Here is a 23294-nt window from a genome sequence, read left to right as displayed (position 1 = left end):
GAAACCTGATTCAAATTGGGAAAAAAAAACCCACATACCATGCAGGCTAATTTTATGTCAACTTGACACAAGCTAGAGTTATCTGAAAAGAATGAGCTTCAACTGAGAAAATGTCTCCCTCCATAAGACCCTGCTATAGAACATTTTCTTAATTAGTGATTGATGGGGGGTGGGTCCATTGTTGGTGGTGCCTCCTTCCATGTTGATCCTTGGTTCAATAAGAAAGCAGGCTGAGCAAGCCATGAGAAGCAAGCCAGTGAGCAGCATCCTCCACGGTCTCTAAATCAGTTCCTGCCTCCAGGTTTCTGACCTGCTTAAGATCCTGTCCTGACTTCCTTCAATGGCGGACTATGATGTGGAAGTGTAAACCAAATAAACCCTTCCTCCCCAACTTTGCTTTTGGTCATGGTGTTTTATCACAGCAATAGAAACCCTAACTAGGATATATACCTAGTACTTTCTTAGACATTAAAATCCTGACAGTGGACAGATGCCACAGTTCAGCAGCAAGAAGATGGTGACAGTGGGGTGACTGGTATTGAGGAGCGTAAGTGGTGTGAATTCTCACTGAAATGGGCCACAAAGGCCTTCTGCACCCCACAGTATATTTCAGGACCCTTTTACATAATCAATTCCTTATGACATCATTCTTCAGCTGAGTGTTCAAGTAATGAATGAATTTACGAACATGCCTCTATACCTGTAAAACCCAAAAGCTCTCAAGAAATCATCAGAGCTGTCTGCTATGATGCTCCATTTTAACCGATAAGACTTTTATAGATTCCTGATGATTATCAAGTTAAGCCTTTTGGAAAAACTTTGAGAATGTACAAAAAGAAAGCACTGTCTTCTGGGGTCTGGGTAGAGTTTTTGAAGCAAGGTCTCCCTACACAGCTTGGGCTGGCCTCAAATGCAGTGACCCTTCCTCCTCCCTGTCTCAGACTCTCAAACATGGATTACAGGTCTTCAATATTGGTTCAGCAAAGAGTAATGCCTTTTGCTCCAATTTGTTTGAAGAGAGCTGGTCTCCTCTAAGCAGTTAAGTACTCTTTGACTGTGGAGACATCCCTCCAGCCCCACAAAAGCTCTTTAATAAACATATTTTTAAAATGCTAATTGCTGTAAAGTTGGGCATATCTATCTATACAGACCATTCAACTTGTACCTTATCCTTGTACTCATTTACACTATGAATACCAACATCAAATACATGTAGCTTACATACAAACTCCTGACGCAAGGTCCAGAATGTACACACCACAATGAACCTGTTTCAACCTTCAGACCTCTTTCACCTTATACTGAAAATGCTGAGGGCCGAGTGTGGTGGCACAAGCCTTTAATCCTAGCATTCAGGAGGTATATGTGTGTATGTATGTATTTATATATGTTATATATAGGCAAGCATGTGTCTCCCACCCTCCAAATAAGTGAATATTTTTTTAAAGATTTATTTATTTGTTATGTATTCAGTGTTCATGTATCCCTGCAGGTCAGAAGAGGGCACTAAATCTCATTACAAATGGTTGTGAGCACATGTGGTTGCTGGGAATTGAACTCATGACCTTTAGAAGAGCAGGCAAAGCTCTTAACCGCTGAGCCATCTCTCCAGCCCAAGTAAATATTTTTAATTATTTTTTTCACTATCTTTTCTCATTTTACATACCAATCCCAATTCCCACTCCCTCCCCTCATCCTCCTCCCTCCACCTTGCCCCCCATCCCACCCCCATCCACCCAGAGAAGATAAGGTTTTCCATGAGAAGCCACCAAAGTCTAGCACATTGATGAGCAAATATTCCTAACAATGTTTTCAATCATATCAAGCTTGGGATGCAGCTCAGTGCCTCGAATGCATGTACAGGGTTTCAGACTCAATCTGTAGCACTGGATGGGGGTGCAGCAGGTGTAGAGATCAGAACTAACTTCAGGGTCCTGCCTGTTGACTTCACTCAGCCCAACATGGCAGAGGCATGTTTGCTGCCTCTGAGAGTCATGCATGCTGCCCAAGCTCCAGGGTCACAGCAGGTTTATGTCACCATTAAGCAGCTAGCAGCACAAACCAGGAAGCTGCCAGGTTTTTTTTATGCTGAGTCAGTAAGCCTACTCTTAAAGAAGCCATAACTCTCCTGCTCACCACCAGCAAACAGAGCCTATCTGGAAAATAAATGCAGCTGAACTTTGATTTTTTTGCATTAAGAATTCCTTTCCAAGCTCTCTCGGCTTGTATGTGGATTTAGCTGGCACGTTGGTTTACCAATCTGTTGTCAGAGGCTTCTTGTTCATTTCCTGGATGCCAGACCTGAAATAACCACACTGAAACTATATTAATTGCAACATTGTTTGGCCTATTAGCTTATGCATATTTCTAGCTAGTTTTTATATCTTAATTTAAATGTTTCTATTAATCTGTGTATCACCATGAGGTTGTAGCCTATGGGTAAGGTTCCATCTGGTGTCCAGCATCTGTCTCCTGTGGCAGCTACATGGCTTCTCCCTGACTCCGCCTTCTTTTTTCCTCTATCTATTTGGAATTCCCACCTTACCATATTCTGTGCTGCAGTAGGCCCAAAGCAAATTCTTTAGTAACAAATGTCATTCACAGCATACAGAAGGGAATTCCACATCACATGATCATGATGCGATACCAGGAACATCCCTCTAAGACACAGCTTCATGTACACATGTGCACATACATATGCATACACACACACACACACACACACACATAGCTATAAACACTGTTAGCACAGGTCCAAGGCCAAGGCTTTGGAAGACAGCATTGCCTTGTGCAACAAAAAGCTAACATGGAACACGGTGGAGGGTAAATGTAGCAATAGTGTTTTGATCTCACGCCACTCCTGCTTTCTTCTCACTAAGAGTAATGCTATTTTATTCAGATACTGAGAGACAGGAGCAATGCCCTGGCCAGTGAGATAAACAGGTGACAATGGCTGGAAGACACTGGGCAGGAAATGTGTGAACACACACAGATGGGAGAAGACAGCCGTCATTCTTTCTTTGGGCTTTTAGTTCTACTTGGAGGTGGATAATTGTTTTGTGTAAGGACCCACCGTCCATATAATCATAAATAGAAATGTGGAAAGATGCATTCCTTTGGGAGCCTGGGCCGAAGGCCAACCTGTAGTGTACCACAACATTGCACTGAGCCCCACACATACCACAAGGTGTGCTGTGACTTCAAGTGTCAGTCCTGACGAAAGGAGAAAGGAGGGAGTGAAACACTTAACACTGAGGAGTCAAGGAACAGCAGCTGATAGAGGGGTAACGATGACAACCATGATAGACTGCATTCTCCTCTCTCTCTCTCTCTCTCTCTCTCTCTCTCTCTCTCTCCCTGCCACCGTCCCACAGTGGTCTGGGACAGTACTGTCAGCCACTGCCTCCTGTCACCGCTAAAGAACTCAGCCATGGGTGTCACTAAGAAGTCTAACCTATAACAGAGAGAGGGGGGAAGAGATAAGCATCCTGTAAATCTAAAGCAGAATTGGTACTGCAGCATCCTATATGTCAAGGCTCTTCGGCAACAGGGAGTGTTCATTTCTTCTGTCCCAGAAGCCACAACCCTGTAATCTATCTGATGAAATAACTCGCTAATTTAACACTTTCCTTTGGAGGGCAGGGGGATATTTTGGGTTGGTTTGGTTTTTGCTCTTTGTAGATTTCAGTAATAAACCACATTGTTGCATGGACTTTTCTTATGGAAATTCACAAATGTCTATCCATCTCAGGGTATCAACAAAGACCAAGTAATAATTCCATCCAAGTATGGGTCAGTGCACCAAGGAGTTTGTGGGTTTTATTTTCTTTCTTACAGTCATATTCATAAGGAATTATCATAGGAGGGTGAGCAACCCCAAAAGAACATCATCACCAAATCTTACCTCAGCTGGTGTGAATACTTCCCCATGGTGGCATTGAGAGAGTGCCCCCTTTAACCAGCCCTCTATACTCAGTATACTCTGTCTTTGCTCCGGTCCCAGAAAGGGGCAGTAGAAATCGGGAGACTCTAGAAACAGTGGCTAGAATCGCATATCAATGTCTAACGGTTCTCCCCACCACCTAGCACCTGTCAACAGATCCCATTTTGAGAAAGGCCTGTAGGTGACCACAACAATTTGGATTTAGAATGTAACCCCTACGGTGCCCAGAGGACAGTAGTTCACAGTATCCTCGACAGTATAATTATGAAGACATTACACTATTTCTGCTGGAGATTGGAGTAAGATCATGTAATTTTCAATACAATCTTAAATGAAAACAATCAGAACCCATGAGTGTATATACACTCTGATTACAACCACTGGGAGCATAGCTATAATTAGCCTGGGCTGTCATTGGCAAACATTGTTAATATGCACCCAGCTGAACATAGGGAAGGAAAGTGTTGTGGATTCATGAAACTGCTTAGACAGGAAGTGAGAGAAATAAAAGACCGTGAAAGCTATAAAGGGCATCACTCCCGTTCACCAAGATCATCAAAATGGCCCAGGCAGCCAAGAGCAGAGCTGAATGTGGCCAGAGCCGCGGAGGTGTAAGCGACCATCCTATCCACGCAGCACCTCGGAGCAGTGGTGTGAGATCCCGTACCAGGACAGGTCCAGCAATTTGAGGAGCACTGGAGAACTGGCCCTGACGGAAGGCAGCGCAGCGTCCAGGTGCCGCTGCCAGGATAAATATTCCTTCTAGTATGTTCGCTACAGATACGCAGCTTCAGGGAATGCCATGCTTGTGGCCAGTACTAGAAAGCTAGGACAGCCAGATCTCTGCCTTCCTAGGGAGGGGGAGGCTGTGGAGAACAATAACGCAGCCACTTCCGGTGAGAACAGCCGGCTAGGAAACCTGCAAGAGGGTGCTCACAAATACACTTACAAGCGTGTGAAGAAGGGGCCTTTGAGAGGGTGCAACAGAACCCGTATGCCCCCTATACATAGATGATTACTTTTTTTAAAAAGTATGTGAAAATAAATACATAGGTATTATTACATTCTCTAAACAGAAGAAAAATTTCTTCCCATTTTCTGTCTACTGTGCCCTGTGACTGGCATAGACCTTTCTACATTCATACATCAGTGTTCTTTACTTTTGAAACAAAGTCTCCAGCTCAGTAACCCAGCACATACTCATTATGGAGCCAAGGAAAACTCTGGACTTTTTTCTAATTTTCCTGCCTCCACCTCCTAAATAGTGAGTAACGATTTGTTACCCATCAGGTTATAAATGACATTTTTTTCATGAAGGTTGCATTATCTGGCTTCTCTGTCACCACACTCACACAGACACCCACGTCCCCTCCTGGCCTACAGGTTATGGGCAGAAATAAGCATGCTCCACACAGGAATAAGCCCACGTTCTGGGTGGAAGAAACAGCCCACTCGCTCAGTACAGGTCATCTCAGAGGACTTCTGGTTCAGGGCCTCCTCCTGCCCCCCACCTCTTCAGACCACTTACTCATGGGTGTCTTCCTCCAGCTGTGTTCCTCGCTACAGCTGAACCCCAAAACAAAGGAAGGCCCCTCATTTTTCTGTAGCATTGTAGCGGCATAAATGAACGGCAGACAGAAATTATAATAAAATATTCAGCTTTAATTAGGAAAAGACTTACAGAACCGAAGTTCCCGAGGAGAACAGGAAAGCAGAAGGGAAGGGGGGGAGCACACCAGCAATATTTATTAGTAAAAAATATCCTCAGGGGACCCCGACCTACAAGCAAGATGATTGGCTGGGGCTTCCCCTACAGAGCACATTTCCAATGGCCATTTTGAAGATGTAGGAATGAAACTGTAAATAGCACTGTGTTGCCCAAACCCCTTCCTTGGGAGAGACAAAAATAACATGTCCCCTCCCCCTCAGGTCCCAGGGATAAACCACAGAGCGATTCCTGCAGAGTTCACTGGGAACCAGTTGGTGTATCAGGCCAATGGGGGTGGCTTACAGGCAGGATCATAGGTAACCTTAACCAGACACTTTAGAAGGTCTGCACCCAAGAGGGAGGGCAGCTTCTGCATGGCTGTGTAGTTGGAGTCTCCTTCCTTTATCCCCACCTACATCCTCTAGGCCCTCCCCCAAGACCCCAAGACAGCATGCAATTAGGGAAGAATTGCACAGCCTTAGCTAGGGTAGCTTTACCCTCTCTGCTCCCTCCTCCCATGAGGTAAGGTATACAGCCAACCGGCCCAACTGCAAAGAGCTTTTGAGTCAGGCTCTGCCCAACTCCTGTTCTACACAGGACTACTCACCCCTAGGATCTTGAGATAAAGTCAACATAAGGACTAAATAAAAGGAAGGTAGCATGACAAAATGGAAGAGAAGTCCACATATAAAGTGCTCAGGCACATAGGCAATGGCACCTGACAATGGTGGACCACAGAGAGATGGAGCCCAGGGAGAGGCAAAGCATCTGCTGCAGCATCACCCTCACCAATGGCTAACGTTGCTTTTCTGTAGGTCTGGTCCTCGGGACACTAGATCAAGAGCAGCTAGCTATAAAGTGAGACCACCACAGTCCTTCCTCCCATAGTGTCACTGCATAAACAGTTATTTAGATTTTCCTTGACATATGTGTGTGTGTGTGTGTGTGTGTATGTGTGTGGTGTATACTCACACACATACACACACACACACACTTTTGGAGAGTTTTTTGTTTAGAATCACACTGCACATTTTAATACACATATGGTTCTGTCTGACTAAACAGAGGGATTCTCTGACATCTAATGTTCTTTATTTGGTACTAACAAAGCACTGCAATGTGGGTTCATGCACCCAAGTCAGTGAGATCCACAGGGGCTGCCTTAGGAAAGGCTGAGATTCAAGTATACAGAAATACAAGGACCTTGGGGGTTCAGTGAGAGACCTTGTCTTAGGAAATAAGGCAGTGAGTAACTGAAGAGGATGCCTGACATTGACCTATGACCTCCACATGCCTGCACATGTTTGTGCGTGTGGATATACCCACACATACATACTTGTATTCCACACACACACATACACATGTGCACACATGCACACACCCAATATAAGAGGATTACAAAACTATTTTGAAACCACTTAGGCTACAAAGAAAAATCAAAAGGGTTGTACTATTCCAAGATAAAACAGTTGCTGGGCAGACATCTTTGTATAACCATTGTGTGCATGTGAGTGTGCGTGTATGTGTGTGTGCACATGTGTGTGTGTGCGTGCGCGTGTTTGTGTGTGTAAGGTTGTGGTTTTAGTCTTTTATGAATATTCTTATCAGTTATGTATGCATGAGATCCCCTCCTTTATTTACTTATTTATTATTCATTAATTCATTTTTCCTCCTTTTTTTGTTGGGGCTTGACAAGTGACTCCATTTTGATTGCTACAAGCTTCACCGTTTTGCAAATCTAAGACTCTCCAGTCACCAGAAAAGTACCGATGCACGTGCCCCTGTGTTCAGAATTCCCACGGAGGTCCGTCACAGGAGTCAAGGCAAAGAGTCACAGAAAGCAGCAACGCTTGCGCTTGCGCAATCCCCCACAGACCTTGGGACTCAGCTGCCAAAAATGAGAACTGGTGCTGGTCTGGGCTCCACCAACCACTGGAGAACTACCATGTCTCTGAGGCACATCCCCACTATGGGAGGATGTCCGCCCTAACCACTTGAGAGAGGAAGCAGAAGAGGGACAAATTGCAACAGTTACCACACTTCCTTCAGGCCTCACTCTTGGGACTGGCGACCAGCAGAGAGCAGCTTGATGGCGGAGGAGTGCCTTGGCGGAGGGACACCTGCCACAGACCAGGCTCACCACAGAGGTAACTCCGGTGCCTGCTCTCCTGCCCGTGGCAGGAGTGAAAAAGGGCCCTTGATGCAGACTCCTAGGAGTGCTGTCTTCTCCCTCTTCCCTCCCCCAAGTTCTTCCTAAACTGTAGACAGTCCGTAGGCTTTAAAGACTAGGGTTTCTAGAGACCTTCTAGATGGTGTAGAAAACGTCCTGGCTCAGACTCAAATCCGCCTGCATCAGCAGAGGTTGTCAATAGAAATTAGAGAGGCCAGTGTGCTGGGCCTGGGAGGAGTTCCAAAAAGTCAGCACTCAGTGACCCGGCTTCTCTACTCTGTCTGGAATGCAGTGTGCTGCCTCTTCTGGGTCTAGGGAGGAACCCAGAAGGGCCAGAGGCCTCAGACGGTGCAAACTGAAAACAGTTTCTGCCTCCTCCACTGACCAGGGTCTGGCGGCAGCTTCCTCTCTAACTACCTAGGAAGGACACCTGATTTCTGTATCTTCAGACAGTCCTTCACCCGCGCCAGAGATCAGAGACTCATACTTCCTCACTTCCTGGACCTTTCAAAGGCCCGGCCTGGGTCTGAACGCCTTCCCTGAAACGACTTCTTTCGTTCTAGGGTAGACGCTCAGCGTGTCTGCATGGGTTCGCCTTTCTTCAGGAAGACAGAATAGCCTATGCGCGCCCCAGGCTTTCTGCAGTTGGATTTATTAGAGGCCACCATGGGCTCTGTGAATTCCAGAGGTCACAAGGCAGAAGCCCAGGTGGTAATGATGGGCCTCGACTCTGCTGGCAAGACCATGATCCTATACAAACTGAAAGGCAATCCTCTGGTGGAGACCTCACCCACTGTGGGCTTCAATGTGGAGCCCCTTGAATCTCCTGGACGTGTGTCACTGATTCTCTGGGACATCGGGGGACAGCCGCAGCTCAGGGCTACCTGGAAGGACTACCTGGAAGGCATTGACATCCTTGTGTATGTGCTAGACAGCACCGATGAAGCCCGCTTGCCTGAGGCAGTGGCTGAGCTCCAGGAAGTCCTGGAAGACCCCAACATGGCCGGCGTCCCTTTCTTGGTACTGGCCAACAAGCAGGAGGCGCCTGATGCTCTTCCATTGCTTGAAATCAGAAACAGGCTAGGCCTGGAAAGGTTTCAAGACCATTGCTGGGAGCTCCGGGCCTGCAGTGCTCTCACGGGCCAGGGGCTACAGGAAGCCCTGCAGAGCCTGCAGCACTTGCTGAGATCCTGCTGAAATGCCTTAGCCTGGGACTCCAGGCTGGAGCAGGACAGGGGTCAGGGCCAGCCAGACCCCCTGAGCAGGGGGAACAGTTTATCCTTGCTTCTATGAGCAGGAAAGGCCAAGTGATCCTTGAGAAACTACAGCTCAGTTTACTACATGCGAAATCCTTCTACTCCTGGGCGGGATGTTTTCTTCTCAGGACTTACTCCTATCAGCACTATACTGAAAATCAACCGGTGCTTTTTTTTGAATAATCATAGCCAGTGGGAACATAAAAAACCTCAAAATGCCTCAGGTAACAGCTCAGTACCAAGTGCGAAGGTGACAGTTGGTGACAATACCTGAGAACCAAGCTCACAAATGAAAAGAGGTTTCAAAAGTGCATCTGAGTGTCACCTGGACCTAGGTGTCACTGTCACCAGGAGGGGCTTCAGCTCCCACAGTGCTGCAGGTGTCCCCAGGGCCCTGGGGCCTTCCAGGATTCACCCTTCTCTCCAACTCTGATGAGCCCTTCTCTGCCCTACATCCTATGTTGTGAAAAAATAAAATGACCCCACTTGTACTCCCTTTTTCTTCTCTGTAGCGTATGTCTTTCCTTAAAGCTGAGACGATGGGGGCTGGAAGATGGCTTAGCAGGTAATGGCGCCTGCTGCTGAGCCCAATGGCCTGGGTTTGGTCACCAAAATCCACAGGGTGGAAAGAGAAAACTGATTCCTACACATTGTCCTTTGTCCTTCACACATGTGCTGTGGCATGTAGCTATATATAGATATACACATATGTGAGTATGTATGTATATATACACATATGTGTATATGTATGTATTTATATATGTTATATATAGGCAAGCATGTGTCTCCCACCCTGCAAATAAGTAAATATTTTTTTAAAGATTTATTTATTTGTTATGTATTCAGTGTTCATGTATCCCTGCAGGCCAGAAGGGGGCACCAAATCTCATTACAGATGGTTGTGAGCACATGTGGTTGCTGGGAATTGAACTCAGGACCTTTAGAAGAGCAGGCAAAGCTCTTAACCGCTGAGCCATCTCTCCAGATCAAGCAAATATTTTTTAATTATTTTTTTAACTATCTTTTCTCATTTTACATACCAATCCCAATTCCCACTCCCTCCCCTCATCCTCCTCCCCCCACCTTGCCCCCCACCCCACCCCCATCCACCCAGAGAAGATAAGGTTTTCCATGAGAAGCCACCAAAGTCTAGCACATTGATGAGCAATTATTCCTAACAATGTTTTCAATCATATCAAGCTTGGGATGCAGCTCAGTGCCTCGAATGCATGTACAGGGTTTCAGACTCAATCTGTAGCACTGGATGGGGGTGCAGCAGGTGTAGAGATCAGGGGTGGATCAGGGGTGCAGGAAGACTGTGGGGTCTCTCTGTAACCCCAGTGTTTGGGAGTCAGGCATATGAGGAGAACTGTGAGCTGCAGGGCAGCAGGGCTGCCATGTGAATCAAGAATAACAACAGAAAAGATCAGATCTCAGTTCTCATGAAAGGCACATAGCAAGAGTGCTTTGTTTGTGGCAAAAACAAAAACAAATACTCCCCTTGCCTGGTGGCCACACAACACTGGGAAGAGGGGCAGTCTACAGAGAAAGACCCTGAGAAAAGAGGGTCAGGGTACATAAATCAAGAAAGAGAGAAGGAAGGATCAAAGGAATGTAGGAAGGAAGGGAAAGAGAGAAAGTGGGGGAAGAAGGCAGAGGAAGGAGGGAAAGGAGCCAAGAAACAAAACTCAGCCAGGGAACCACTGCTACCTGTGGACCAGGAGTTCTGGGTGATCAATCTGAAGATCCTGGCAACAGCAGCCATTCTCTCCAACTCTCTCTCTACAGCCCAGGGATGGGGGGGACAGATGTGCTGTGGTACGTATTACAGACACATTTGTAGCCCACGTTGTGAGACGGAACCTTTGTGTGTGTGTTATTAACAGCTAAACATCCACACATTAGAAATGGGTTTCTTGTTCTGAGTTAACCCCTCCCTGCGCTGGAGGAGTATGAGCTATAAACAAGCAAAAAACAACAAGACTCAGCATCCTGGGAGTGCCTGGGTCAAGGCATCTACAGAATGAGGGGTGAGCACAAGGGATGGTGAGGGATATGGAAAGTCTCAGGCTGTCCTCCAGATCATGTTCCTTGAGTCCCAGTCTCCTGATTTCTGGGATTACAGACCTGGGACCCCATGTTTGGAAAGACATTTCTATTTTAATGTCTATGACTTCTTGAGATTTGTGGGGAGGGACCGCTGATAGGCCAAGCTGGAAGTTGACAAAAGACCGAGGAAGTGTGGATGCAAGGTACCAGGGGGAGGAAGGGAACTGCACCAAGTGATAATGAATCTGGGTTATCTTGCCTCTAACAAGCACCCGTGGAGCATGGAGCTGCCACTTCCCTGGGTGTGTAGACAGCAAAGACCCAACCGATGGAGACACACATAACTGACAGGCCGGCCCTGAGCATCCCTTCAGCCTGGCCCCTCTCCAGCTCACAGTTTTGATGAGTCTCTCCACTGGTCACTGGCCTCCTGGGATACAAAGCAGGAAAAATAAAGCTTTAGAGAAAAATCAGGCTGGGCTGGGATAAGTCAGTACAACTGTAAAGTTAATCGGGGCGTGCTGGTGCGTGCCCGAGCAGCCAGAGGAGCAGCTGTGATCTTCAAGGGGGAAGCCTTGTGTCCCTGACTGTGTCCTACACTTCCAGAGTAGCTCCTCTCAGGGACAACAGAGACAGCTCAACACTGCCACCCCCAGCCCAAGGTCTTCTCCCCCCCCCCCACTTGGACCCACCACACAGTAAAGCTGGACTATGCCACAGACAAGAATTTTAGGATGAGGCAAGGAAAGCTTTTAAGATTGAAGAGAAATTTCAGTATGTAGAAGGAATGGGAGGGGTGGGGAAGGGAGGAAGGGAGGGAGAGGGAAGGTAGAGAGATTATAGTACCCATCAAAGCTATAGGTGTGGGTTTCTTGAGAAAGATACTCACACGTTACAATAACTGTATATGTGACCCTCTGGCTAAGTTATGTTCTTCAAATGATATAATGCACATGTTTTAAAAATTAAGCAAGCCTTAGGATGTAAACAGGCATGAGCACACTATGCCAGCAACATAGAGATGTTTAGGTCTTTCTTCAGGGTCAGACTTTGAATGAAAATGAGGACATGGCCAAGGCCAGGTATGGTTGAAGGGAAGGTTTTATTGTGGACACGAGGGAGAGAACAGCTGATGGAATCTGGAAGAGTCCAGACTGAACAGGGCCAGCAGAATATACTAAGTCATGGGGGAGGGAGGAGTGGGAGAGAAGAGAGAGAGAAGAGTAGAGATAGCAAGCAGGCCCTGAGGATCAAGGAGTGGAGCCAAGACAGCCTGGGGCCAAAATGGCTGTTAGGTTGGAAAGAGAAGCTGGGGAAAGGAAACGAAGTTTGCTCAAGTGCTGGAGAAGTTTAGGGTAGGGCACCAGGTGGTGGTGGTGATGGGGGTGGAGTTGAGGAGTGCTGAGAGCAGCCAGGACTCTGTAAGGGGTACTTGAGATGCTGAGAGCACCTGGGGCCAGAGACTGCTTTGATATGTTAAATGGGCATCTCAGTCTTTCTTCCTGAGTTTCTTTGAGACCTAACTGGGTTCACAAACTGCATCGATTTCCTTGGTTACAATCTACCCCTTCCTTACTCCAGACTTCACAACCTACCCCTTCCTTACTCCAGGCTTCCCTTCTGAGCTATTAGCAAACACAGATTTTTCTTTTCCAATTTTATGGTGTTTGTTTGGTTGGTTTCTGTTTGTTTGGAATTGAGGAGGGTGCTCAGGGCCTTGTACTTGCTAAGCTCTACCCTTGAGCTGAACCTCAACTCACACACCACATGTGAATTATGCTCTGTATGTTTATAGGTTTCAGAGTGATTGCAGAGGGAGTGAGGGTTTCAAGGATGCCTAACTGGAGACAGAGGCAGCTACAGCCACCCAGCTGGAGAGTTCCTGAAAGGGCAGAGTGGGGCTGCAGGGTCACAGGGTCACAGGGTCACAGAGTAGAGCTATAGATGCAGGGGGCAGGACTTCAGCTCTGCAGAGGGAGGTGAGGTCTGGGTGAGTGGGCAGATGGACAGACAATGAGCAGTGGAGACAAGCTGAGCTAGAGCCCCAGAGACAGTGGGGGGGGGTTCTCTACCCTTCTGTCCCTTGATGCACACAGCAAGTGGTCATTTGACAGGTTCAAGGGACCATCACCATCAGACCATAGCACACCCTCATGGTGGGATGTGCACCCTTGCTCGGTCAGGTGTGTTCCGGAAATCCTTGGTTCTGGTATTTCTGGTACGCCATATGTGCCTGTGCTCCTAAATGACTTTGGTAAATTTACAGAGATTCTTTTTTAGCTCCTAGAATAAGTTATTTCTCAGCCTGTGCCTCACAAGTGGTACCTATGCGCATGGTACCACACAGAGTCTTCCTTCATCCACATTATCGCTCTACATGGAGCCAGGCACCGTGGCAAAATGGAGTCACTCGGGGCAAAGCTGAACATAAAAATCACGGTTACATGCAATATGCAGTCACTTCGTGTAGGATGCAACCCGGTCTTTCTATAAGGTTTAAACATTCAGGAAAAAGCCACTTTACCCTTTTTTTCTGGTTAATGAATGGCAGTGTGAAAAATACTGATCTCACTCAAAAGGGATACAAGATGATTTTTTCTGAAGCCAAAAATGAGTGACCATGGCCTAGGAACACAGATTGAGGACACCACAAAGTCCATGTTCCAGTGTGGTAGCAGTTTGAAGTTTTTATAAGAACAGTTGCAAGTCAAGGCACTTTTCTTTTTTATTTATTTATTAAAGATTTCTGCCTCCTCCCCGCCACCGCCTCCCATTTCCCTCCCCTTCCCCCAATCAAGTCCCCCTCCCTCATCAGCCCAAAGAGCAATCAGGGTTCCCTGCCCTGTGGGAACTCCAAGGACCACCCACCTCCTTCCAGGTCTAGTAAGGTGAGCATCCAAACTGCCTAGGCTCCCACAAAGCCAGTACGTGCAGCAGGATCAGAAACCCCATTGCCATTGTTCTTGAGTTCTCAGTAGTCCTCATTGTCCTTTCAAATATATTGGTGGACCCATCAGGAAGTTGGGTCACAGCACAGCCATGGGCTTTAGGTGTTGACAGTGTTTCTATCCTTTTGACTTGTGGAAAGAAGCAGTCTCTCCCGGTTAGTTTTCTGTTCAACTTGACACAAGCTAGAGTCAACTGGGAAGAGGAACCTCAAGTGAGAAGATGTCTCCACCAGATTGTCTGTGGGCATTTTCTTCATCAGTGACTGGTGTGGGGGGAGCCAGCCCACTGAGGGCAGTTCCACCAGGGCAGGTTAACCTGAGCTGTGTAAGAAAGATGGCTGAGCAAGCTACAGGAAGTGTTGTGAGGAGTGGCAGGCCACTTCCGCCACCCGGCTAGCTTTACCGGAAATAATTACACGGAAACTGTATTCTTTTAAACACTGCCTGGCCCATTAGTTACAGCCTCTTATTGGCTAGCTCTTACATATTGATCTAACCCATTTCTAATAATCTGTGTAACACCACAAGGTGGCTTACAGGAAAGATCTTAACCTGCGTCTGTCTGAAGTGGGAGAATCATGTCGACTGACTGACTAGGCTTCTTTCTCCCAGCATTCTGTTCTGTCTACTCCGCCTACCTAATTTTCTGTCCTATTAAAGGGCCAAGGCAGTTTCTTTATTTAACCAATGAAATTAACACAAAACAAAAGACTCTTCCCCCATCAAGGAAGTGAGGCAGTAAGTGGCCTTCCTTCATGGTCTCTGCTTCAGCCCCTGCCTCAAATTCTTGCCTTGGCTCAACAGACTTGTAACCCATAAACTCTTTCCTCCCGAAGTTGCTTTTGGTCATGGTTTTTATCACAGTAACAGCAAACTAAGGCAAGGTTTGCTTGTACATTCTAAAGGATTTATGACAGCAGATATTGGCTCAGATACAGAGGAGGGCAATGAATGTCTCTTTAGGAGGGTAAAATACCCCAAGATCATCAGGCCCTGGAACTGCAACATTCCAAGGTCTCCACATGACAACAGTTCTATTCAGCCAATTAGTCTTTGTAGACACAGCTTCTTTTTGGTTTTTTCAAGACAAGGATTCTCTGTAGCTTTGGAGCCTGTCCTGGAAATAGCTCTTGTAGACCAGGCTGGCCTCGAACTCACAGAGATCGCCCCCCCCACCTCTCCCCCACCCCCGCCCACCTCCGCCTCTGCTGGGATTAAAGGAATACACCACCACCACCCAGCAACACAGCTTCTTTCAGTGAGTCTTGGTCATAGCGCCCCTGCTGGCTTGGCATTGTGACATTATGAGGCACATCAAAAAATCTGGGGATGAGACTTGTATGTTAATCGCATAAAACTCGAGGTTACAAACATTTTAGCCCTGTGGAAGCAGAGGGTTTGTTTTGTTTTGTTTTAAACAGAGTCTCATGTAGCATCAAACTTGATGCACAGCCGACCTTCGTCATTGTTAGCATCTTTGTCTGGGGTATCGTTAGGGAACGGCACATTGTCTCTGAAGGAAATTTTTGGTTTATCAGTTGAGTCGAAGTTTCTAGACTCTCAGTCAGCCTGAAAGGCAAACCAGATCTTTGCATTCTCAGACCCTCTTAATTCCCTTATTCTTTCTGTCTTCCTTCCATGACCCAGGCACAAGAACGAGCACACCACAACCCCCTCCTGTTAGACAGGGTGGGGTCAAATCCTCCAGAGCAGTCAGATGGTATTTGTTGGAGAGAGTCTGTTGGCTGTTTGCTCAGTCACAGCTGGGTCACAAGGTTCTTACACAAGTGTGTGGCCTCAACCTGGGCCTGGTTTCCTTTGAGGCAGGGATGACTAAACAGCTTTGGGAAGACCTCAGGGTCACTCCCCTGCAGGTCCACCTCTGGCCCTTTGTGATGGACATGTAGATAACCAAATCCAATTCTGAGGCTGCAGGACAAACACACGGTTATTAATGCTAAAACTAATGTGGGGTAGTGTGGGGTGTCTTCAGGGAAGCCAAAGAGAGGAGGCTATTGAGTTATTAGCCTAAGTAGTGACGTGTATACACACATTTGATTGTATGGGCTCCCCAAACCTCAACAGGCAGGCAACAGGGGAATTAAAAGAAGGGAAAGAAAAGAAGAATGGAAGAAAAAAATGAAACAAAATTTCATAAAAGCCAAAAAGCAGAAGAGAGACTCACAGGTTTGAGATGAACATTGAAACCATGGCATGTGGAAACAGTTCACAGGACAGAGTCAACACTGTGTTGGTCTGTGCAGCTTGGCAGGTTTCCTCTCCAGCACTCACCAGTCTGAGGGAGGCAGCATCAACCCCTCTAATGTGCCCAGACTTAAGAAGTTTCTACTCTGGTTTAGAGGCAGGGCACAGGACACAGAGTGGGTCACACACATCATTTGTGCTTCAGAGCATGTCTCCAGAGTCCACACTTTCACGTGACACAGGACTTAGGCTCTAAAATCAGGAGGTCTCAGGACATGCCACAGGAAGGACCAAAGTGCGATCAAAACCAGAGGCAGTGGAGAGTGTAGGGGGAGAATGACCTCAGCCCGACCTCTCACCTCACTCCAGCAGCAGCTGCCCCAGTTCTGAGCAGAATGTTATTATTTCTTCTCTGGTGGCCATGCCCGATGAGCACAGGGGAGACACATAAGAAACTGGAGATTGAGAGGAAGTTCGTGAACTGAGCAGAGGCTGCGGGGACCTCTCTGACTTAGCTCTCATGTGTGACAGAAAGCACATGTGCCCCACACCAGGACTGAGATGCTGACCAGCAGAAGGTCAGCACTGTCCTCAGATGACAAGCCCTGGCCACATCCACAGAGTTCACACCATGCTTTCTTTCCGCTTTTCCACTTTCATTTTTTCATACAGAGAGATATGTAAATATCAAAATGACAGCGAGGTTCTCTATAGCAATGACACTGAGCTCCAGAGGATGGTATAGAAGGCCTGAAAAATTCTAGGGACAGTGTAAGCAGTAAGCCTATATTGTAATCGATTCTGAGACAACGCTCGTCAATAATTGAGTGACTAAGTCCATAAAGGGAAGGGACAGCTCCACCGTACAAGAGAATTTCAGTTCATAAGTGTAAAAGTACGGAGAGGAACAGAAAAATCACCCTAGAATATTCTAGCAATCACGGCTGCAGGTTAGCTTCATCATTGGATGCTTAAATTATGTGGTGAGAATTTGAGACTAGCCTGGGCTACATTAGGCCTATGTGAAAAATAAACAAACAAGTAAAATCAAATGTTTAAGGGGAGCCCACATGACATGACCACTCAGACACAGTTTATAGCCAGTTGGAAATCTTTATTCCAACTGTCTGGAACTATACCCAGGTATTCAGGACCCAAGTATAATGTCAAGTGTTCAGGGTAAAAGATTTTAAAAGGCAAGACCATACCCTGGTATCTCGCCCTGTAGCTGCAATAGTTTAACAGATACTAAGATAAACAGTTACTTGAAGGGGCAGTCTGGACAAGCAAGCAGGTTAACAGAAGCTAAGTTAGCTGGGGCATCTTGACCTCAGGTTCCTAGAATAGAGGTGGGTAGTTTTCCATGGGTTTCTCCATCAAGGAGATAAAATTTTGGAACCTAAGTGGTCTCAGCAAGAACACAAGATGGGGAAACCTGTGCACTATTTTGCCCTGTAACAAAATTATAGTGGGAAAATGCAGAAATCACTTAACCATGTGGACAGGTCAGCATCACTAGCATCAACTTAAAAAAAAGCAGGAAAAAAAGAATGAAAGATAAAAGAAGAAGAAACAGCTCTCATCTCAAAGGAATAAAAGACATGGTTTATTTTGGAGCTAAATATGAATGACCAGGGGGCAAAACCATAGATTTCAATCTCCCAAAATACTATGCTCCAGGAAGGTAGCAATTTCATGAACCTTTTATGATAAAAGAACACAGTCATAAATCAGGACAGTTTTCAAGCATATTGATGGGTACATCAAGTTGGTGGGTTATAGCCAGCTACGGAAACTGCTAAAGGCCTTGGATTGTGTCTGACAACACTCTAAGCCCTTCCGTTGGTGGGATACAAAGGTTTTGCTAGTATGTGCTAAAGGTATCTGTCAGGTATTAGGTCTGGCTATGTCTGTTAGTCATGGGATACTAAATCTGATACAGCGCCATGTAAGGAATGGCTATTTAGTCAGTTACAGGTGCCCCTAGTTACAGCTAGGTTGTGGACCAACAACATGCCAGGCTCTCCCCATCACTGAAGTTTTCGTCAGTCACTTGGCTTTGCAGACACAGCTTCTATACAGGAATTCTCATTCTCTCCAGTAACAAGTCCGACAAGCTTCATGCTCCCTGACTTGATGCTCAGAGAAAGGCATGCTCCTTGGAGCGTCCCTGCCCCAAGCCTAAAACTCACTGTAACCATGAGGAAAGCTTCAGAGAAATCCAAACTTCACAACATTCTAAGGGATGTCAAGGTTGTGAGAAACAGAAAGACTGAAGACTTAGCCCAGAGTAGAGGACTCAACAGTTACATGCAACATAGAATCCTGGAAGAACAGGATGACATCTGTGGAGACCCTGGTGGAACGTAGCTGGTGGAGTAGGAAACCACGGGGCATGAAGTTAATTTCCTACTGCAAGACATACTGTGTCTGTGTGAGACGCCAGCGTGAAGGAGAGCTGGGTAAAGCCATAGGGCAGAACTCTACACAACTCGATACTTCTCTGTGAGTATAAAACTACTTTAAGATAAGAACACACACAAAACAGTGAGCTTATGTAGAATTACTTTTGCCCTACAATTTTATACCCAATCAAACTATGCATCCACTGTGATGACAGAGCAATGACAGTTCTCAGACATGGGAGTCACATGTGATGACAGAATGGTGGTTCTCAGACATGGAGGTCACATGTGATGACAGGACAATGGCAGTTCTCAGACATGGGAGTCACATGTGAGGACAAAACAATGGCTGTTCTCAGACATGGAAGTCACATGCTCCTTCACCTCCTCAAAGAATAAACCAAGCTGAAGACGGAGATTCAAGTAACACTGTGGTCAGCACTAGAGAAATTCAATGTGTTTCCAGAACAATGCTATGGAGAGGCCCCAAGGCAACCAGTATGGATGGGAACCTAGGAACTAATGTTTCCTCAGAGGCTTCTAACTTACCAAACACCTACTCATTTAATTATACCAGTAAATTTTCAGTTTGATTTTTAATATTTATTTTAAAATGTGTGTTTGCTCACATGTATGGATGTCTACCACATGGCACATGACCACAGAGATTAGAAGAGGGCACCGGGACCCCTGGAACTGAAGTTATATATGGTTGTGAGCGGCCGTGTGTGCTGGGAACCGAACCTGGATCCTGAGCATCATGATTAGCCAGGGCTCTTAACCATTGAGCCATCTCTAACCTTACTTTGATTTTTGAGACAGGGTCTCATTCTATAGACCACCCTGTCTCAGTATCCAAAGAGCTGGGATTATAACTGTGATTATAAAGCCACCAACTTAGATGTTTTCTTTTTTTCCAATCCTGGGAATGAACCTTATACATGCCTCCTTGCTGAACACAAGTGTTCAGTACTGAGAGTTTGGAGCTGTATTATAGAGACGCACGTAGAAAACAGGGAGGGAGGGAGGGAGGGAGAAATGGAGGGCAAGGGGGAGAGGGAGAAGGAGAGAGAATTGTAACCTGTAACCTGCAGGGAGAGAATTTCACTAAAAAGAATTACAGCCCCAGTACCCTAAATAGCTTGTTGTAAACAACATTTGCACAGTCTAAGAACATAAACACTAAGTATTCATTTAACCAAATGCCCCTTTGGAGAGAAGGGAAGGAAGGAAGTTTGTGGTAGAGAAGGAAGGAAGTTAACTCTTGTCTTTCCAGGAGGGAAAGCAGGGAGCGAGGAGTCACCGTCCTGAGGGTCTCGGCTGGAAGGTGAGCATGGCTTCAGCATGTCGTTCTGGAATGACAGTGAGGATGGCTGTGACGGGAGCACCTGAGGGATTCATTTCCCTGCAGCCATAGCAAACGAGTGGGAACTGAATGGCAGCCACTGTGGAGGGGACACAGGCCGAGCACATGGACCAGACTGGGCTGGCTCAGGAGGAGATGGGCTCAAGTTCCATGCCAGCAGGGGTCAGTCCAACTCCATGCCAGCTGGAGCAGAGTGCAGCCCCAAGTCAAAGCAGCTGACACCATCCTGAGGTGGCAGTGGCCTGGTTCCGTGAAACCTGTGACATAGCAGTGCTGACAGACATGAAGTGACTTGGGAAGCAGGTTTCAGGTTCCCAGAAGCTCGGGAGATGCTGGGTTGACGGACATAAACCAGATTTCTCCAGTGCAGGACATATCAGAGTGTCCCATATGAGGGTGGTCATGGTCACTCTAAGATAGTTAGGGGAGATGATGCGGTGTTGATCGTGACCATGAGACTCCATGGGAACAGAACCCTGAACCAGAGAACTGACAGCACTTTCTAGATGAGGGATGCAGCACAAGGGGCTGGCGTTGGCAGGAGAAGGATCTGGGTTTTGATTTGCTTTGCTTGGTTGCTAAGCAAGCGCTTGGCCAACCATTGAGCTGCAGCCCCGGACCTGGCTCTTGTATTTTGATGCCTTCACCACCAATCACAATGCTCTATCCAGCTGGTTGGGGGTGACTGCCTGTCTTGTACTCGCTCTCCTCAGGGGCTCACACTTCAGTTTCCAGGTTCTAGGGCCTCTAGTGTGGTTCCTGGACTGGGCACTTCTCCATTCAGCTGAGGAAGTCCCACTCACCTGAATCAAGGACAGAGTCCTTAAGATGCTAACATGGAAGGCTGGCAAGGTTGCTCAGTGGGTAAAGTCTGTCCCAGAAGAATAAGGTCCTAAGCATGGATCCCCAGCACACATAGAGGAAAGCAGCCATGCTTAACTGAAGCTGCACGTGTTCTTAACAGACGAGCATCTCAGCAGCTCGACACAGGGACTTTCCCTTTCTTATCTTCTGCTCTCTAACGTGCCCTTCTCTGAGGTGCTACCCTTCCACCCATAGTTCTAGCAACTTCTGTCCTTGCCCTGCAAACCCAGCATGCTTTCATTCCATGGTAGTGAAATGCATTGTCTACTGATCTTATCCCATGGTAAAAATCTTCTCACCCCTATATTTTACCCCAATATCAGCTTCCTAGCTGGGCATAAGAACCTAAGGTCCTTACCCATTGGCCATGTCGGAGTTATCCCTCAGTTAGAAATGGAGAAGCCACCAGGTACTTTGTGGAGAACTCAAAGTAAGCAAGGTAGTCACTGAGACCCTTCAGGGTGGGGGCCTTCACCCCTTGATCATGGGCCACCTCTATCTCCCTGTTATCTGAACAGGAAGAGGAAAGTCTTCCAGCATAAGGTCCCGTGTTTTGGAAGCACTACCTACACCATGTGGCATTTTGCCAACAGGTGGCAGTCTGCCAGGATAAGCTGACTGTCACCCAGAATTCCCTTGAGAGCTGCCTTCTCCTTCACCTCATCGCTGGCCTCATCCACTTCTTCTGAGAGGGAGGGTGTCGAGTCAGTGTCGGAAACCTTCAAGGTCCGCAGGAGCCTCTCCAGATTATCTTCGAGTGTTGGGTTTCAATTCTTGAAGTAGGCACTAAATTTGACAAATAACTCTCACCTGCCTGTGTTGCACACTGCGCTTCTGAGCCAACTGTGAGTACCTGGTAGGGCACCAGGAACTCCTCAGTCTTGCTGGTGTCTGTACTTCAGGGCTGCACAACAGGAATGGGAGCCTCCTGCCTGGGCATGACTCTTGGTGCCCACAGAAGTGATGGTGAAGGTGGCTCCCTTGGGCCAGAGCACCATAAAATCTCTAGGAGATGGGTGGCCCTCTTGGTCCCATCATTGCCAGCTTTCATGATCAGTGTGGCCTGTGGATCTTCAGATACGGTTATTTTGGGGGCCCCCAGCTGGGGGCACTCAGAGGAACCAGGACCAGGGAAGAAGGCTCTCCCAGATAGGGATTCTCTCCTCCAAACTTAGGGCTGTCCCTGGTCCTCCACTGGCTGGATCAGGGAGCCACAGACCCCTCCCCTTACAGCTGTTCTGAGTTTCCCCCTCAGAGGGAGACAGTTATGATGGAGTTCAGGGCCTATTCTGTAGGCTGAGTGAAGGCCAAATGACCGCATGAGCTGCAATGGGAAAGCCCAGCGCAGTGAGGGGTTTGCTGTGCCCATCCTCCCAGGAGCACATGCCAAGCACTGAACCAACCATTCTGGAGAAGGCTTAGAACCAGTGAACCAGGCCTCTTGCAGGGTCTCACTGGCAGACAGTTCCAAACTGGTCCCACTGAGCACTCAGCCAGGCCCTAGCCCTGTGGCTGTGGTGCCTCAGATCGACCTCCCACACCCATGTCATCAGTCAGGCCTCTCAGCTTTCATTTTCTCGTTCTTTGATAGCTAGAATAAGATCGTCGTTCTTGGGGTTCATGGGATTACTGAGGTGAGGGCTGGGCAGTACCGTGAACAGAAGCTCTGAAGAGGAACAGGTCAGTCTTTCTTTGGGTGCCTGCCAGGTTGGCATCCCAAAGCCGCCACTTTCCCTCCCCCATTTACTAACTGCCTAAGACATGGAAACGGCCAATGACTGGATGAGCGTGTGGCTTTCACAGTGGACAACCTGTACCCAGAACCCAAGAGCCTGTGAGGTGCTGGGGAAAGGCCCAGTCTCTGGAGATTTTTGAACTCAGGTCTTGGAGGAACCAGTGTCCTTGGATCTCACTGCCCTTCTACCCTCACCCTGGCCTTTCCCTAAAGACTCCAAAGGCTAAAAATACCCTGCCACCTGCTGCCCAGGGAGACAGTCAATCACCCGCCTTCTAACCCCAGAATCCCAGCCAGATCAGGCTCACAGTGGCCTAGGGCACAACCCCCGGGGGGGGGGGGTGTCAAATTCACTTCTTCCCACCAGGTTTTCCCTACTGCCTAGGAAGAGGCTAGGGGCGGGAGGGCAATGCCCACAGCCAGCAGGACCAGCTTGAACTTTCTGGAGCCCAGGTGCCAGCTGGGTGTGGGGCAATCTGGGAGAGGACCACTGGGGAAGAAGGCTCCAAAGAAAGTAGTGGATGAGGCCACAAGAGGCAACTGTTGTACTGTATTAGAATAAAGTCAGCACAACCACAAGTTACCACCGTACTGTCTTGTTAACCTGCGGCCAGCAGATGTCACTATTAACAAGGAACACAAGGA

At 47.3% G+C, this 23294-nt stretch overlaps 2 protein-coding genes across 2 annotated transcripts in view; one reads left to right on the top strand and one right to left on the bottom strand.

Annotated features, from left to right (window-relative positions):
* Positions 1–23294, bottom strand: part of LOC121459088 (importin subunit alpha-4-like) — an 87754-nt gene that overhangs the window by 55505 nt on the left and 8955 nt on the right. The gene's annotated exons all lie outside the window — the stretch shown is intronic.
* On the top strand, positions 7733–9018 carry LOC121458078 (ADP-ribosylation factor-like protein 11). The gene is made up of 2 exons (XM_041667207.1): positions 7733–7798; positions 8385–9018. Exon 2 carries the CDS (start codon positions 8443–8445, stop codon positions 9016–9018), a length of 576 nt encoding a protein of 191 aa, XP_041523141.1. The 5' UTR covers positions 7733–7798; positions 8385–8442.

This window comes from Microtus oregoni, unplaced genomic scaffold (assembly GCF_018167655.1).
Source record: "Microtus oregoni isolate MIOR12 unplaced genomic scaffold, Mior012 000001F_ref0000356, whole genome shotgun sequence".
NCBI lineage: Eukaryota > Metazoa > Chordata > Mammalia > Rodentia > Cricetidae > Microtus > Microtus oregoni.
This window is presented reverse-complemented; position numbering and strand designations above follow the sequence as displayed.